We start from the raw sequence: 17,021 nt of genomic DNA, 5'->3' as shown, positions 1-17,021 counted from the left end.
AGATTAAAGCTATAAATGCTCGCATGATTTTGACAGATTTCTAACCTAGTGCCTCTAGATATTGCTAAGTCCTTTATATATCTAACCCTGACTGTTGTGTTATCAGCCATGCCTATATACTCTCTATAATGTATTATCTATAAATACACCAACAAGGGATTAATATCTTCCTATTCTGTAAATGTGCATGAGTGTTGGATATTACCCGACTGGTGATAAATGATTAAACTTGTCACAGTATATAGTTTGGCATTCGCTTGATTTTAGTAGGCTAGTGTGACTGATTTTATTTCGTTGCTATTATTCTTTCGAGATATATATAGCCTATTTTCTCCGCCGATCATCGCGGTAACGTTTTCCGAATATTTTCAATTGCGATCCGTCGTGATCACCATCATTGGCTAGTTCACGTGTTCCTATAGGGTCTCAATGAGGGCGCAACAAAAAAGGTCGTTAGTTAAATCTGCAGCAGAATTACGAATATGTCCAATGTAAAAATTCGGATATCTTTTGATTTTACACCTATCTTTTAATCCTGAAGTGATAGAGCAATTCTTTTAGAGGGGATTTGGATTTAGAACATCAATAACCATCGAAAACTCTTTTATATACATTCGTAACAAAAAAAAAATTTAACTCGTAGACTTATGCAGTAGAAAATGAAAGGAGAGTTTGCAGATAGTAGAATAATAAAATTTCAAAATATACTGTTAATAAGACTGGTTGATTTATTTAAAAATTTTACAATTTGATGTGTTCCACGATATAATCATAAAAGTAAGATACTCTGCTGTACACATCAGGTCTGCCAAGAGCACATGGGTATCCAAAGGAAACAATACCAACTTGAAATCCTTCTTCGTTAACGAGTGGACCACCAGAGTCACCCTAAAATTAAATAAATAGTAATTAATTTTATTTGTAAAGCATTCATAAGAGCATTAAATAATGACAGTTAAGCTACTTACATTGCAAGCACCTTCGCCTCTCTTCGTTAAAGTACATATGTGGCTATTAGTTACTTGCCAGTGAGAAGCTTTACAAGCTTTTTCAGTGGTGGTGACTAGGTTGATTTCTTGAAGGTGATTTGGAAGTGCTCCACCGGCCTGTGATTGGGAAGAAAGTGTTTTTAAGCTTCTAATAAATTATTTTTTCAATAAGCACTGAACAGTAGTAAATATATCATTACTATAAAGAGATAAGGTGCTACTTACCGAAAGCCTTCCCCATCCGGTCAAAACCACGTCGTAAGTCTCTTTTTCAGGCTCTTTGCTGAGAAGTTTAATGGGTTGTATCTTGTCAGTAAATTGTATGTCCTCAACTACTTTGATGATACCAACATCATTGAGGAATCTGCCAGAGTTGTATTTGGGATGGACCAGGAAGCTGTCGACCTTGTATTCTACACCATGTTTATTAAGTTCGGTAATACCAGCGGCAATGCTGAGGGAATCCTTTACGATGCTGCATTTAAAAATAATAATTAACGCATTATCTTTAAAAATATTATGTTATTTATATTTTATTTATAATAGTTTGGGATTACAGAATACAAAATGTGACCGAATTCTGATATTAGTTATACATACCCCTGAATACAGTGAGCAGCAGTAAGAATGTAACGTTCGTTAAGGATGGAGCCCCCACATCGATGTCTGCCTGAGTATTTTAGGGATACCTGATATGGATATTTACCTTCGGGTGCATCATGACCACCGACGATACGCCCGGATGGTAAACCTTTATACGTTTAAATGTTGTTAACTTCAATTGAAACTAATTTTTATTTTAATCACGATATGCCATTTAATTTTAAGTAATAAAAGCTTCTGCTATTAATGATCAATTAATGTAACATTCATTTTTTTCTTAGATTTTAATACTATGCTTGATATCGCACAAAGAAGACTTGCTGCTATTTTTGTGTATTAACAGTAACAAATATTTAATCTTTATTAAGCAAACGGGCTCACTGTGATGCCATAACTTTATTCAAAATAAGCATTGAATAATCAGCTTATAGCACGTTCTTTAACGACTAAAACATAGTATTTTATAATTTGACTTGACTTTTTAAAGGTTTATATATTTCATACAAAGAACATGTGGAATATTTTTCGACAAAATGTAATTGCGATCGTATACATAGAGTCACTTTGAACCTTTGTTAATATTAAGATTTGTTAAAGAAATCCGCATAATGAGAGTTAAGTATTTATAAATTTGTAATAATATAATTTACTGACATGCATATAAAAAATATTATGCGAAACATTTACTTACCATAAGCGCAAAACGCTAATCCTGCGAAGAGTAGAACTATTAATGCTTGCATGGTGCTGCAACTTTTTCGACTGATGCTTGTCGATTCTCCAAGCTCCATTATATACTTACATCTGAAGTATCATCAATCACGGAGATTTAATAATTACATGTGATAAAGATTAATTTGAATATCCACATAGGCCAACACGAAATCTTATCTTGCCTTTGTTTGAAAATGTGGTTTCAATCAAAATTAATGAAAACGATTTATTTATCGCTGGCTGATCTTCGATTTTTAAAACATTTTAGTCAAATACAGTCAAACAAAAAAAGAGACACCTAAATTTACGTTAACTATTTTAAATTTACAAAAAAACTTTATACTATATTAGTAATAGGGCTAAGTATTTGAATCATTTACTGTGAGCCATTTTTTACATCAGATGTACCCTTTAGTTATCTTGTCCCGAAAAGGTTGTGCCAGATTAAATATATATAAGAAAATTAAGTGTAAAAAGTTTAATCAAAGTTAGAACGAAATTTTAACTGAATACAATAATGAAACATGAACAGAAAGCTTTTATGTAATCGAATAATTTCAGTTTACACAATTTACACTTTTAGTCGCGAGACGCCTCGCAGCGGTGGCCATCTAGCAGTAGACGGTGGTACTTCTTGGTCGCTGGCCTTTTGTTACAATTTATTGATATATTATAAGGTTTTAGACAGCCACCATAAATATAAATTGTTAATTCTGCAATAATTAAAGCGATTAATGCTTGAAAAGTATTGGGAGAGCATTTGCTTTTTTCTTATATATAGATATTATAAAAGGTCTTTTATATCTAAGTCTTAAATGGTATTAACCAAGCATATTCCTACACGTAATATTTTTTAATATCTATACCATACACCAACACGCGGAATTTCAATCTTTCAATTTTATGAAAGCATAAGCTTAATAATGTGTAATATTTCATACCTAATCAATTCGACATTATCTGGTGATTAAGCTAAGAATAATTAATTATATCAGTCAAAATTATTGCTAATTGAATTCGATTACGTCAATTCATGTAGGAACAAATTTTTGTTTTATTTCCTACTAATTTATCATGAAATAGCTAAGAGTCTAAATAGATCCTCCGAAGGTTGAAACATTATATTACCTAATCAATTACAAGTTATGAATGCATTTACCTAGAGTTTATAAAACAGATGAACAAGACTATATTACAGAAGTACTCAAAAGTTTTCTCAAAGACATTTATTTCACTGAATTCAAATGTGCCCCCAGAATCCTTCTACATGTCACAATTTTGAGACTTATATATTTAAATGGTTAAAATGTGGCTTTTTTGTAGATATGAAACTATACAGGGTTTATTAAATAATTCGTATATTAAGAGGCGGAGGCTCAATTGAAGAGAGAGAGAGAGAGAGAGAGAGAGAGAGAGAGAGAGCTATGCTGCTGGCGTTGCTTCTCTGTCATTTCTATAGTAGTTTATCTTTTTGAAATGTAGATTGACAAAATAAATTTGGTGATACTGGCTTTCGCTTGCTTTTGTTGGCCTCTCTCTCTTTCTCTCTCTCTCTCTCTCTCTCTCACTCTCTCTTTCTTTCTTTCTAGCAACTAATGAATTTTATTAATTTGCGTTTCAATAAGAAAGACTACTAAGAGTAACAGAGAAGCGCCTTGAGTAAAGTTGCACTCTTTCCTCGCTTAATGATCATTTGTCCCTCTCTCCGCGCCCAATCATGTGAATCATGTGCTTTAGTCCCTACCATGAGACTTCAAGTGAGCCTCTGCGTCTTGATATGAGTTATTATCTGACTGGTCCTGTATACAGGAAGCAGAACATTTTATAGCTTGACTTTATTAGTCTCACCTGATACTATAACATTTCTCCTCAGAAACTTTAAAATTTGTTATTTTCGATTCTTTTTATTATAGGATCGATTATAACAATATTACAACAGTATTAAAATATGGAGCTTCATTTATGTTTTTATTAAATGTTTCGTATTTCCAATCTATGATCTGAGAATGTTTTTCGAATAATTTTTATAGTTTTAAACAAAACTAATAGCATAGTTCGCAGGTATTCATGTGCAATTTAAAATTATATTTTTTATAATTTTAAATGATTTATTTAAGAAATTTACAATTTGATAGTTTCCATTATATATTTGTAGTAATAAGATACTTTCATGAATACGTCAGGTTTGCCTTTAGCACAAGGATCGCCATAGGAAACAATACCAACTTGTTTTCCTTGTTCGTTAACGAGTGGGCCACCAGAGTCACCCTGAAATTGAATAAATCGTAATTAATTTGATTTTTAAAGCACTCATAAGGACATCAAATAATGAAAATTAAGCTGCCTACCGTACAAGCACCTTCGCCTTTCTTCGTCAAAGTACAGATGTGGCTCTCATTCGCATACTCGTGAACAGCTTTACAAGCTTTTTCAGTAGTGGTGTTTAGACTTATTACTTGAAGATGATTTGAATCTTCTCCATCGGTCTGTGATTAAAAAAAAGTTTTTAATAATAAACTGTTTTCCTATAAGCAATGATAAATAGTAAATATTGATTATATTCTTAAAAATTAAGATGTGACTTACCGAAACACGTCCCCATCCGGTCAAAATGACACTGTAAGTACCATTGGGCTCTTCGCTAAGAAGTTCAATAGGTTTCACCTTGTCGTTAAACTCAATATCCTCAGATAATTTGACAAGAGCGATATCATTGTAGTGTTTCTCGAGATTGAAGTCAGGGTGGATCACATACGTTTCGAGAGGGTAGGAGGCACCACGTTCAGTAATAAGTTCGGTGATTCCGACGGTAACGCCGAGGAAATCTACAAATAAACTGAATTTGAAAGGCATTAATTAACATTGGTCTTAAAAAGTTGTCCTTATTTAAATTTTATTTATGATACGTTATGATTACAGAATACAAAAGATGATTAAATATATGTATTTTTTTTATTTACCCCGAAACACAGTGACCAGCAGTAAGGACGTAACGTTTGTTGAGGATGGAGCCACCACAGACATGCTGACCTCCGTATCTCAGGGAAACCTGATATGGATATTTACCAACAGGTGCATCATGACCACCGACGATACGTCCGGATGGTAAACCTTTAAAGGTTTAAATGTTTTGATTTTTTATTTAAACCAACATTGCTTTTGAATCGCGATGCCATTTGTGTTTGAAAAATGTAATTATAGGTAAATTGTAACTATCATTTTTAAATAGATTTTAATGATATTCTTTATATTACGAGAAGAAGGTTTACTGTTAGTTGTGCATTACCATGCAGAAATAATGATTTAAGCATTTATAGATTCACAAGAGTATAATGCACCTAGGCGTATAAAATGTGATATAAAAGGTATACTCACCATTAGCGCAAAACGCTAATCCGGCGAAGAGTAAAGCTGTTAATACTTTCATGGTTTTGAGAGTATTTCAAACTGATGCCTCTCTGGAGTCTCAAAGCTCGATTATATACTTATTCCCGAAGTGTTATCACTCACGTAGATTCAGCAATTAAACATGATAATAGATTAATTTTCAATATCTATACATAGGCCAGCACAGAAGCTTATCTTTCAATTCTGTAAAATTTTTGTAAAGAGTTAATTTAATATTTCTTTATCACAGGTCGATCATCGATTTTTTAAATATTTTAATCGAAAAATGTTTAATAATAAATCTTATATAGAAGTTCAATCTCCAATGTATGAAATGTCGGAATTTGTAGAAATAAAGGTCCAAAGAAATACTGACGTGATATAAAATCAGTACTCGATTTATGGTATTGGAACAATACTGGACTTAATATATTAACTACAATACAAATACGAATACCGCTGAAGACGAATACGTATTAAGTATTGTTTAAGCATTAATAGACAATAATGCTTTTCTTTATTGTATAGATCGGAAGTACCAGATAAGTATCAGAATTATATAATTTCGATAGGTCAACAATACCGTTCTTCAATTTTTAATATCAATCTAATATCTATAAATTTGATATTACTGTAATACGTTCTAAACTCATGCAGCAGTTTTATATATTTTTATATAATAAGAACATTCTAGTCACTATCTAATGACTTGCAGATAAATATTGTTTATAAGCTGAGTGATACAAAGTATGATTTCTTACCTAGTCACTGTTTAATGACTGACTGAAATCTATAGATTATAGATTTCACTGTTAAATAATTGTTTGTACCTAGTAAAAGCTTAGTGACTGAATAGAAAATATTATTTACAGATGCTACTGTTATATAATTTATTCTACCCAATTAGCTAATTAATTTGATACTATATAAAAGTTCACAATAAGGCTTTAGAAAGAAAATCAATATTTTATCAAATTTTTCGAAATAAATAAGTGTCCTAATTTAAATAAATATACGAAAATACAAAATTAATTTAATAAATATACCGGATGGCGTAATAGGTAAGGGCGACTGTCTCATCATCTGAACGTTGTAGAATCGAGCCCAACTATGGGTGACTAAATTTCAGCATTTTGCTGCAGTAAATATTAGTCATTTAGCTAAATCGATTTAAAAATCGGGACAGCTAAACTTGCTGTATAAGATAGTAGTGCTCAACGGCGGTATACACATAAGTTTAGGAGTCATAGTGGAGGATCTAAGCGTCCGTAATCCGGCCTCACACTGATAACAATATAAATCCACTTCAAAAGTAATTGGTTAAAGGCATGCCAATTATTATCGGTCTGGTCTACGATATATCACACTTTTAACGAAATTAATAACCCCACCTAAATTGGAACAAATTAATGAACCGCTCTACACGGGCTTTTTTATGGTCTCAAAATTCTAGGAACATTTTTAAACTCTACAGGACATTGTTTAAAACTTGTAAAAAAAAAAAGAATTTGCAATTTTTATATAGGGACCATCAGATAAAGTGATCCAATGTCTAAAAATGAAAAAATCGTGATGGCGGACATTAAGCATATGATTCGTTGATGATAGATAGAGATATGAACAAAAGTGACGCGTTGTTTCCTTCTGTCACTCCTATTGCTCCTCCCAACATTCTAAATTCAATTGTTAATCTTAGAATTGATAGTATCAGAGCTTATGAGAGAGAAAGAGAAAAGGAGAAATAAGTGCGCTACTTTTCTCTCACTTTGATACCATCTATTCTAAGATTAACAAATGAATTTAGAATGTTGGGAGGAGCAATGTAAGTGACAGAGAGAAACAGGTGTCACTTTTGTTCATCTCACTATCTATTATCAACGAATCATACGCCTATTATCCGCCATCACGTTTTTTGCATTTTCAGACACAGGGTGAATTTATCTAGCGGCCCCTGTACATAGTATATACAGTTTTGATCAAGCCATGATTCACCAATGGTATATCCCAGCGTGAACGTGATAAGGAGCGTATATCAAAATCTAAATACGCGTTACCAACCATGCCTATTGCATGTGATATAATTTTTGTAATAATTTTTAACAAGCACCAGCAAGACACCCTACATCCATTGCTAATTTTGTAAAAGCGCGAGCTATTTAGGGAGCTACATTTAAAACTATTCATTTGCTATTATCTGGCATTTGTATTGACAATAATTATATCGATCTAAGCCGTCCCTATAATATAATTTAATTGCGCTCATTTATGCTATTACTATTTTTTTTATGTCACACTAAACTAACAATGAAATTATCAGAAATAGAATCTAAACAGATACGCAAAGATTTAAATATTATACCATTTGATGATCGCGAATAAGAATTGCGGATGCATTTAGTTTAAAAAGCTTAAGATAATAATAATTAAAAATGAAAGGAAAGTTCGCACGTAGTCGAATAATTTAAAATTATATTATTTATAACATTAAAAAATATATTTAAAAAATTTACAATTTGCTGTTTTCCGTGATATATTTATAGAAGTAAGATACTCTACTGTATACGTCAGGTGCGCCAAGAGCACATGGGCGACCAAAAGAAACAACACCAACTTGAAATCCTTGTTCATTAACGAGTGGGCCGCCAGAGTCACCCTAAGATTGTTTAAATCGTAATTAATTTTATTTTTAAAGCATTCATAAGAACATAAAATAATAACATTTAAACTGCTTACATTGCAAGCACCTTCGCCTCTCTTCGTTAGTGTACAGATGTGGCTCTTATCTACTCTCCAGTGAACAGCTTTACAAGCTTTTTCAGTGGTGGTGACTAGAGTGATTTCTTGAAGGTGATTGGGAAGTGCTCCACCAGCCTGTGATCAGGAAAAATGTATTTTAAGCTTGTAATTATTTTCTTTTCCAATAAGCAATAAACGGTAGCAAATATGTGACTCTTATCAATTAAGAGTTAAGATGGACTTACCGAAAGTCTTCCCCATCCGGTCAAAACCACTTCGTTAACCTCTTCTTTGGGCTCTTCGCTAAGAAGTTCGATGGATTTCACCTTGTCATTAAATTTAATGTCCTCAGCTAGTTTGATAATACCAATATCATTGACGAATTTGTAGGAGTCGTAATCAGGATGGGCCAGGTATGACTCGACCTTGTATTCGTCACCATGTTTATTAAGTTCGGTGATTCCAACGACGACGGTGAGGAGATCCTTGTTGAGACTATATTTTGTAAGCGATAATTAATATTATGTTTAAAAAAGTTTCGTTTTTTACTTTTCATTTCTGATACACAGTGTGACTACCAAATACAAATTGTGACCGAATTCTGCTACAATTGTTACATACCCCTTAACACAGTGAGCAGCAGTAAGGATGTAACGTTTGTTGAGAATGGAGCCGCCACAGTTATGTCTTCCTAAGTATTTCAGGGAAATCTGATACGGAAATTTGCCTTCAGGTGCATCATGACCACCAACGATACGGCCGGTTGGTAGACCTTTGAATATTTAAATGTGGACAATGTTTATTTGAACCAATATTACATTTGATTCGCGATGTCATTTGTGTTCAAGAAATGCAATTATGAATTAAATTGTCAATTAATGTAACTTTTTGCTCCGTATAGATTCTAATGCTATATGTTACACGAAGAAATTATGCAGTCAGTTATGTATTACCAAAAATAAAGGTTTGCGTATTTATAAAGTAGAATATTAACATAATTCACTGATATGTAATAAATATTATGTGAAGGATGTATTTACCATAGGCACAAAGTGCTAATCCTGCGACGAGTAGAGCTGTTAATGCTTGCATGATGTTGGAAGTTATTCAACTGATGCCTCTCGATTCTTCAAGCTTCATTATATACTTGTACCTGAAGTGTCATCAATCACGCTGATTTAACAATTACGCGCGATAATAGATTACTTTTCAATATGCACATAGGCCATCACGGAAGCTTATCTCGCAATTATGTGAAAGTGCCCGTTTATTTGAGTTTATTAAATCTTTGAAACTATTGATATTTCTTTTATCGTCCTTCAATAATCTTTGGACAAGAAACATTCTATTGCGAAACTGATAAATTTGAAATCTTCCTCTTACCTTAAAATAATCGCACACAAGTCTATTGCAGTTTCATTGCATCTGGCGTTAAGATCATGTGTTATATTTTTAATAGTGTACATCGGATGTTATAAATGTAAAATTTTGTATATATTCACGTTAATAGTGAATACAAATTTCTAGAAATACTAAAAACTGTGTTTTGTATACAAATAATATATTTATTATTTAGGACGATGAATATTAAAATGTTTGCTTAGTATGTTTGGCCATCCCCTTTTAACGTAAATTATTTGATTATTATAAAGAAGAATTGATAAATATTTACATATTCAATTGTTATTTTCTTTTGTTTATACGACACATAATTGTAAATATATTGCAATGTTTAGATTAGGAAGACGTAGTTGCAGCTATCAGTTGCCTATTTAGTCATGATAACATTATTTCATATCAGAGTAAATCAGCTTGATTCTAATTTGTAATTTAAGCAAATAGAATTTTTAAAATAACTTTTTTTAATACTCATTTATCACTTCCTTAGTCGATATAATTATTTCACGTAATAAGAAAATTTCGATTGACAAGATAAAGATTAAGATTTATTGTTTGACCGTTTATCTTAAATGTTTATTATTTCTTGGAATTAAAAAACAAAATCAAAGCTTAGTGTTGATTGTTGAATTCCATTCTGGTAATACTGTAATCTTACATTGATACTTGTATTTGTGTGGAATGATAAATGTATTTCAAAATTTATATTAATAAATTAAACAAATTATTTTCATGCATAAGAAAATAATTATTATTATCAATATATAGGACTTGCCATAGTAAAATTATAGTTGCCTACAACTGATAAATGATAAGTCGGTATTGAAGGTCACTGTAAGTTTAACATTTATGACAAGAAGTAAATCGTATAATAAGTAAAATATGCATTTTATAATATTTAATGGAGGGAGTGGATTATTAAAGATTATAAGTATTTACTAATAAGAGTATATCTTTATTACACATAATGTAATTTCCACTAGGTGGCGCTAGATTCCATGTTTCAAGAAAGCTTCTATACATATAGCTGCGTACATATATGTAAAAATAAATTTATTTTTCAATTTGTGTTTGGTATGTTATATTTAGTATATGATTTTATTAAATAAATAAAACAATATAAACTCTTATGTTATTTCAAAAGGAAGAATTATTAGCGAATGAAATGCAGTATAGATGTACAATTGTAAGTGTTGTTATATTCTCAAATAAAAAAGTTGTCTTTCCATTATGTATATACGTTTTTATATACTCTTAAAAATGATAAATTTATAATGAATGGTTCCATATTGTAAACAATGCATTAGCAAAGCTATCGTCTGCAGTGCGGCCTCTCCAAACTCTTCAGGATGTCTGGCTTGTTCACCTGCAGTATGCTTGGCAAAACTTTGTAATGAGCGGAACGAGCAGAAAGACGATGTTTGCAAATCATTAGCTCGACAGTGCAAGCCTGCTCGAGATAAGGGAGCATATCTTCTGGTTGCGTTCTTCACGTAGGAAGGGAACTTAGATATTTTTCGATAATGTGTGACTTTTCTTGCTCGCAGTTATTTAATTTTGTTTTGCAAGACTCTTGATAATTTCGGTAATGAAGCAATCTGATGTCTTCAATTTTTCATGATAATAAGCATCCATTTTAATTAGATAAGGTTTGAAAGCGAAACTTCATTAACCAAATAACTATCAAAAGTACTAGGAAGCCCATACTTCATACATTCATCTACTTATCGTAATATTGCTTTTAATCTACTATTTGCATTCGATAAAAATTTTCAGTCATTCAAAAAAGATTGAGGATATCTAAATATATCTAACCTTTCATAAATTGTCTAACGAAAATTTTTCCTGTTTATTTTTCTCTAACTTGATATGGTTGTTCTTTTTATTACTTAAATATTTTAAATGTGATAAGAAGTTTTGCACTTTCTTGCCATGGTGTATAAATTAATAGTTGCACTTAGCATTCCACAAAGGCATTATCGATCCCATGTGGATATGGTTTGAGTGGTTTATGTTATTTTGACGAGAATCTTGTTTATTGCACTTGAATTTACTCGATAAACTTGGTGCAATGAAGATATGATACAACGCAAATAGATTTAGAGGGAAACGGTTCTTGAATTTACTTAATCTGGTTATAGAGGCAATATTTAGTGTTGGTAACTTTATTAAATCAGAAGGTATTCTAAATGTATTCGCTGCATCATCGTACGTGTATTATTACAAATTAATATGACAAAGTACCAATTACAAATATATTTAATGAGTAACTTGAAGAATTTACTAACTCTACTTTCGTTATGAAACATATTAGGAGTGAATCTACGATTATAAAATATAACAAATGTTTGTGATAAATATATGAAGGTTTTCGATCATAGTATTGGCATTTATTTAGCATAGGAATTAATAATATTTTGGAATATTTCCAAGTATTCAGTAGGAACTTCGCAATTTCAGATTACAATTTGATCAAAGTATTTGCAAACTCTGTTAAATAAATATCAAATCACTTACAGACTCAAGTACTGATAATCTATTGACGTCATGTTCAATCAAGCATCCTAACGTGAGAATTTGAAATTATGATTTATTAATGTGATACTAATATCGAAAGAATGAAAGTGTAATCATTCTTTCTTTTCCTCCTTGAACTTCTAGAAGGTAAGACGTGCGAGATCTTTACAACGTATATATCTATAAGTTTATAAGCACACTAATCATCATACGTATTCTCCGTCAGTCGTTATAATATTTACTAGTTCCGTTGGCAAAGAGAAAGGCTTTCTCGAGAATAAGGCTGAATGGAGGAATCAAGTAATTCGGTTCATTGTGTATTCTGCAAATGAATATCGTAGCTATTGTGGTAATTCTGGGAGTACGGTAAGAGCGGGTCTTTGGAGTCCCCAAGGATCGGGTAGGAAAGCGATTGCGAATAACAAGAACCCTTCGACTAGCGCGCGAGTCTTGATCCTGTTAACAGGATCATCCCTGGCACCAGGAGCGGGTACGATGGTTGTGGTTGGGAGGGGAGTCGAGAACTGGGGGGTTGGTTACGGGGACGGGTCGTGAGATAAAATTAAGTGCGTGTGGATTACCGTGGCTACCAGTGGAAGCACCCACACTGATACACTTGATACACGTTTGCCTTGAAAAATATCAGAAACAGGATAACAAATTTTTTATTTATCATTTCACCAAAAATAACGTTAAAATTTCAATATATCAATTATATCAATCAATATAAAACACAATCATTCCATGATTAAGAAAATAATAAAACAAATACAATTTATTCGATTTATATAATAATACCCAACTCTCTTACATTATATATCAAAGTGTATATATGTATGGGAGTAAACCACATAGAAAAGGGATAGAAAATTTGTTTCTCACAGGGTATATATATATATATACAGGCGAAGGAAAGTGTGTCTAAAGCGATTCGTGGCTGGCAGTGAAGCTTTCTGCCGTAACGCTAATTCGTGCTGCTCAGTCGAGATATTTACATATGCATATCATTTATGGTATCTCACGAGGGAAAAGGATCTGGAGCCGTAATATCCCACAGGACTCTCCATATATCCAAATCGCATTACCGCTGCACGTTTTACGCTCGCGCGCTTTGGTGATTGTGGCTTGTGCGAACGAGAGCACACTGTCGTATATACATATATATACATATATACATGTGGTATACTATGTATAAAGCTATTACTACCACCGCTCGATGTACGATTTGATATGCGTGAGCTATAACCGAGTTAACAATCCGATATGACAGATGGTGTTTCGGCCATAGCGATTTTCACGAAAACGCGCGACTGCGCATACCAATACGACCACCTCTGATAACTCACCGTTGCATTCTCTACCGTATAGTATAATTGACGTTGAATATTCTTTCATAATCTCATATCTCTTCCCGTTAATTCGATTAATGTACAGAACCTCTCGTGTTGCATTCAGAGTTAACACCTATACTCCGATAGAATTTTTCAAATCATTCTGTCATTCCTACGTCTCTCAATGACAACCCTATTTTTTTAACCAGATTCTTCCACCGGATGCGCCTTTATCGCCAATGGAGCACTAAATATTGTTGAAAAAAGTATAATGTAAATACATCACGTAGAAGATAACAGTGTCTCGGTGGCTTTTTTAAAATCAATCGTCGCCGATACACTTGTAAGTATCTCTTGATTTTTGTTCTATAATGCATTATTTACAAACGATAAGGTTTGTGTAGTTAGCAGCAATCGTTCCACAATGTATATTGTCTAATTTTGCAGGAAAATTGGAAATATATTACCAGGTTGATCTCCAGACTGATATCCGATATATCTTTCGCGAGGGCAAAGATGTTATGTAGTTTCTGCACTTTTACAGCCAACGCACATTCGCGTATCTCACATAGTGTGCGTTTGTGATGCATGTACGTGTTCCTCTTCATTAGACTCGGTTGCTGTAAAAGTGCAGAAACTGGCATCACAGCGTGGGACGATAACAAATTAATATAAAGTTTTTAATTATAAGCATAACTCATTTTTTTTTTGAAAATTTACTTGAAATTATTAAGGCGATCATTTTCATTATTCTGACGTTATGACTCCGCTGCTTCATAAAAATTTATGAGATATAGTGTTTATAACGCCGTGGTAATTGCAAGCCAAAAATGGAAGTTACCGCACGGTGGTCAATACGACTGAAATGACCTCAGAAGCAAGGTATGGATCGGTCAACATAACGATCGACGTAGCGGTCAATCTGTTAATCAACCGAATGGTTAATTAAATTCGTTCGAGATTACAGATATCGCGGTGCATAAAAATACACGTTTTGCGTCATCTTCCGTTGATAAGTCTTTCATAAAATAATAGATATAGTACTGTTTATTTATATTTAGCACAAAAATAAAAATCATCGATGGAATTTCTGATAAGGTTTATATCTTAATCTATGGTAGGTCTGTGAAAATCATGTATAATGAAAAATGTGCGAAGAGAATTAGCAGTAAGCAATGAGCATTAACAATAATCTCAGTTATGTAAATCAATCAATCAATCGTTTGTTTTATCAATACCGTTACAAATAAATTGACCGTAAAAATTGTTGTATCTGATAAAGCAATTTTACAGATTTGAACTATGGAGTGTTTAAAGATAATTAAAATTTGGATGAATGTCTCAATTGCAATTGGCGGAATATGGCGGGACGTGGTGAATTTTGTTACTCCTTGAAGAAAGCGAGAGAAGAAAGAATTGGAGAAGTATGGAGGAGGGGGTCAGAGAAAAAGGGGGAAAGAGAGAGAGAGAGAGAGAGGTGCAAAAGACGCCCGCGAGCATAGTGGAGGAGTGTTTCCGAAGATTACAGCTTCGGAAATACCTACTCAACTACATCAAGAACCCACTTCCATACTCGGCTCGCAAGATAGGATAGGATTCTTGAAAGGGGGCGGCCGACCTAGCATTCCTATTACTTTTGCCATGTCTCGAATCAACAGGAATCCAGAAAAACAGCAAATTTCACGCTTATTCAACTCACCCACCTTCTCATTCTTATAAGATAGATTGTTTAAGCTTCTGATCCCCCAAATTTAAAACGTTGGACTTTGAGTCTAACCTTTCGAAGGAGGAAATAAAAAATGACAAAGACTTTGAAGGTTAAAAAACATTGTAGAGGACTTGACGTAATCAAAGTAGACAAGACTGTGCTATAATAGATAGGTTGGTGCACAAGTCCTTCCATCTTCAAATTTGAAAATTATCAAGACGAGCAGAGAATGGTGAATGATAATTTTATTATTATATCAAGCAAGTATTTTATTTACCACAAATAATATTATGATTTTTGTAGGACTATAATGTAAGTTAGTATCTCCTTACGAATTTTTAATTGATATATTACCATATATTTTTTTACAATTTAAATCAAGATTGGTATCAATGCATAACAATTGTACCTGTTATTTTGTTACGAATAAGGGGAGCAATTTGCAATTGTTGCAAAACTTTAATTGAAAAAGCATGGTAGAATAAGGTGTACTTGAGTATAAGGTGCAAAGTACAGCCTGGAGCATATCGAGTACACCCTGGGAAAGCCCATCAGTTGTATCGCATGAGCAACGACTTACTTCAATCAGAGTCTTGGCCTGGACGAAATCGACGATGAAGAAGGAATCTTAATTTTTCTCTGCTTTCTCGCGATTTCTACCACAAGGGCTAAAGAATGCAAAAGCAGTGCCCGTAGGCGGGGGCGTTGGAAAAAATTGCAACATTGCGTTAAAATCCCACGCCAGTTCGCATTTGGTCTCTTCTCAGGCGAGTTTTTCGTCGTTCGCAGGTATCATCGATAGCACGACCTCCAGTTTTGCGGAATAAACGACGAGCGAAAATCATTCGATCCTTCGGAGATCCGTGGAATTGAGTGCAATCAGTGAAAAGAGGTCGACTCGGTTTCGCTTTTTTTTTTTAACTTAGCTTGACTACGCGTGCAAGCAAAAATAACAAGTAAAAGACGCCCGGCAGCGCACTAGTGCTATAGTATAAACGATATTTTAAAAAATTACCACGTCCCTCTCTTGAAATAGTTGTTAACCCATCCCTTATGATCCCAGCAAGTGTAATCGATGCAAACTCATTCTCCAACCTCGAATTCTTCACTAGAATAATTGACAACTGAATCAAATCTGTTTGAATAAAAATAATCAAGAGACCGTGACCTATAAAAATTCCTACAAATTATTATATATTGAAAATAACAATAGCATATAGTGGATAAATTTAGCACTCGTGAGTTGCAGGTTATAGACCATTTTTATTCAGAATTTTCCAGTGTTATTTTATTAATAAAAGTATAAATTAATAAAAGCGACTTTCTTAGCAGCTCCCTAATGATTATAAGAATATAACAGATTTCAAAGATATAGTTTTGCAAAGGTTTTCATTATCGCTTTGTCCATATAATTGTTGGAAACGATTGGAGAAAAATGTTGGTGCAAAAATAATTTCTGAGAGGAATAAGGAACCTGGATTGTGTCTTCACCCCCGCCTAGCGGTTTCTCAGAACGTTTCTTCTCGCGATTCTCGTGCAGTGTCCACTCGGTTGCTGGCAAATGGAACGGGTGCTTATTTGCAGGATTTTAAAAGCAGCGTCGGCTCCCTGACTCCCTGGCTCCGTGAGGAGGTGGTA

General features: G+C 33.2%; 1 protein-coding gene across 1 annotated transcript; it reads right to left on the bottom strand.

The window, feature by feature from the left end:
• Window positions 1-741: 741 nt before the first annotated feature.
• Window positions 742-9,682, bottom strand: LOC136780462 (transmembrane protease serine 9-like). Its single transcript, XM_066738836.1, has 16 exons — window positions 9,470-9,682; window positions 9,051-9,201; window positions 8,675-8,924; window positions 8,427-8,564; window positions 8,204-8,346; window positions 6,070-6,152; window positions 5,267-5,417; window positions 4,893-5,142; window positions 4,655-4,792; window positions 4,431-4,574; window positions 2,882-2,952; window positions 2,284-2,396; window positions 1,590-1,740; window positions 1,215-1,464; window positions 969-1,106; window positions 742-888 (listed from the first exon to the last, which is right to left on the bottom strand). Exons 1-16 carry the CDS (start codon window positions 9,519-9,521, stop codon window positions 742-744), a joined length of 2,370 nt encoding a protein of 789 aa, XP_066594933.1. The 5' UTR covers window positions 9,522-9,682.
• Between the last annotated feature and the right edge of the window lie 7,339 nt (window positions 9,683-17,021).

This window comes from Prorops nasuta, unplaced genomic scaffold, assembly GCF_024137725.1.
Source record: "Prorops nasuta isolate Cenicafe-Biocafe unplaced genomic scaffold, Cenicafe_Pnas_1.2 PNAS00019, whole genome shotgun sequence".
Classification (NCBI taxonomy): Eukaryota; Metazoa; Arthropoda; class Insecta; order Hymenoptera; family Bethylidae; genus Prorops; species Prorops nasuta.
Note: the sequence above shows the minus strand (reverse complement) of the source record. Positions and strands in the feature narration are given on the sequence as shown.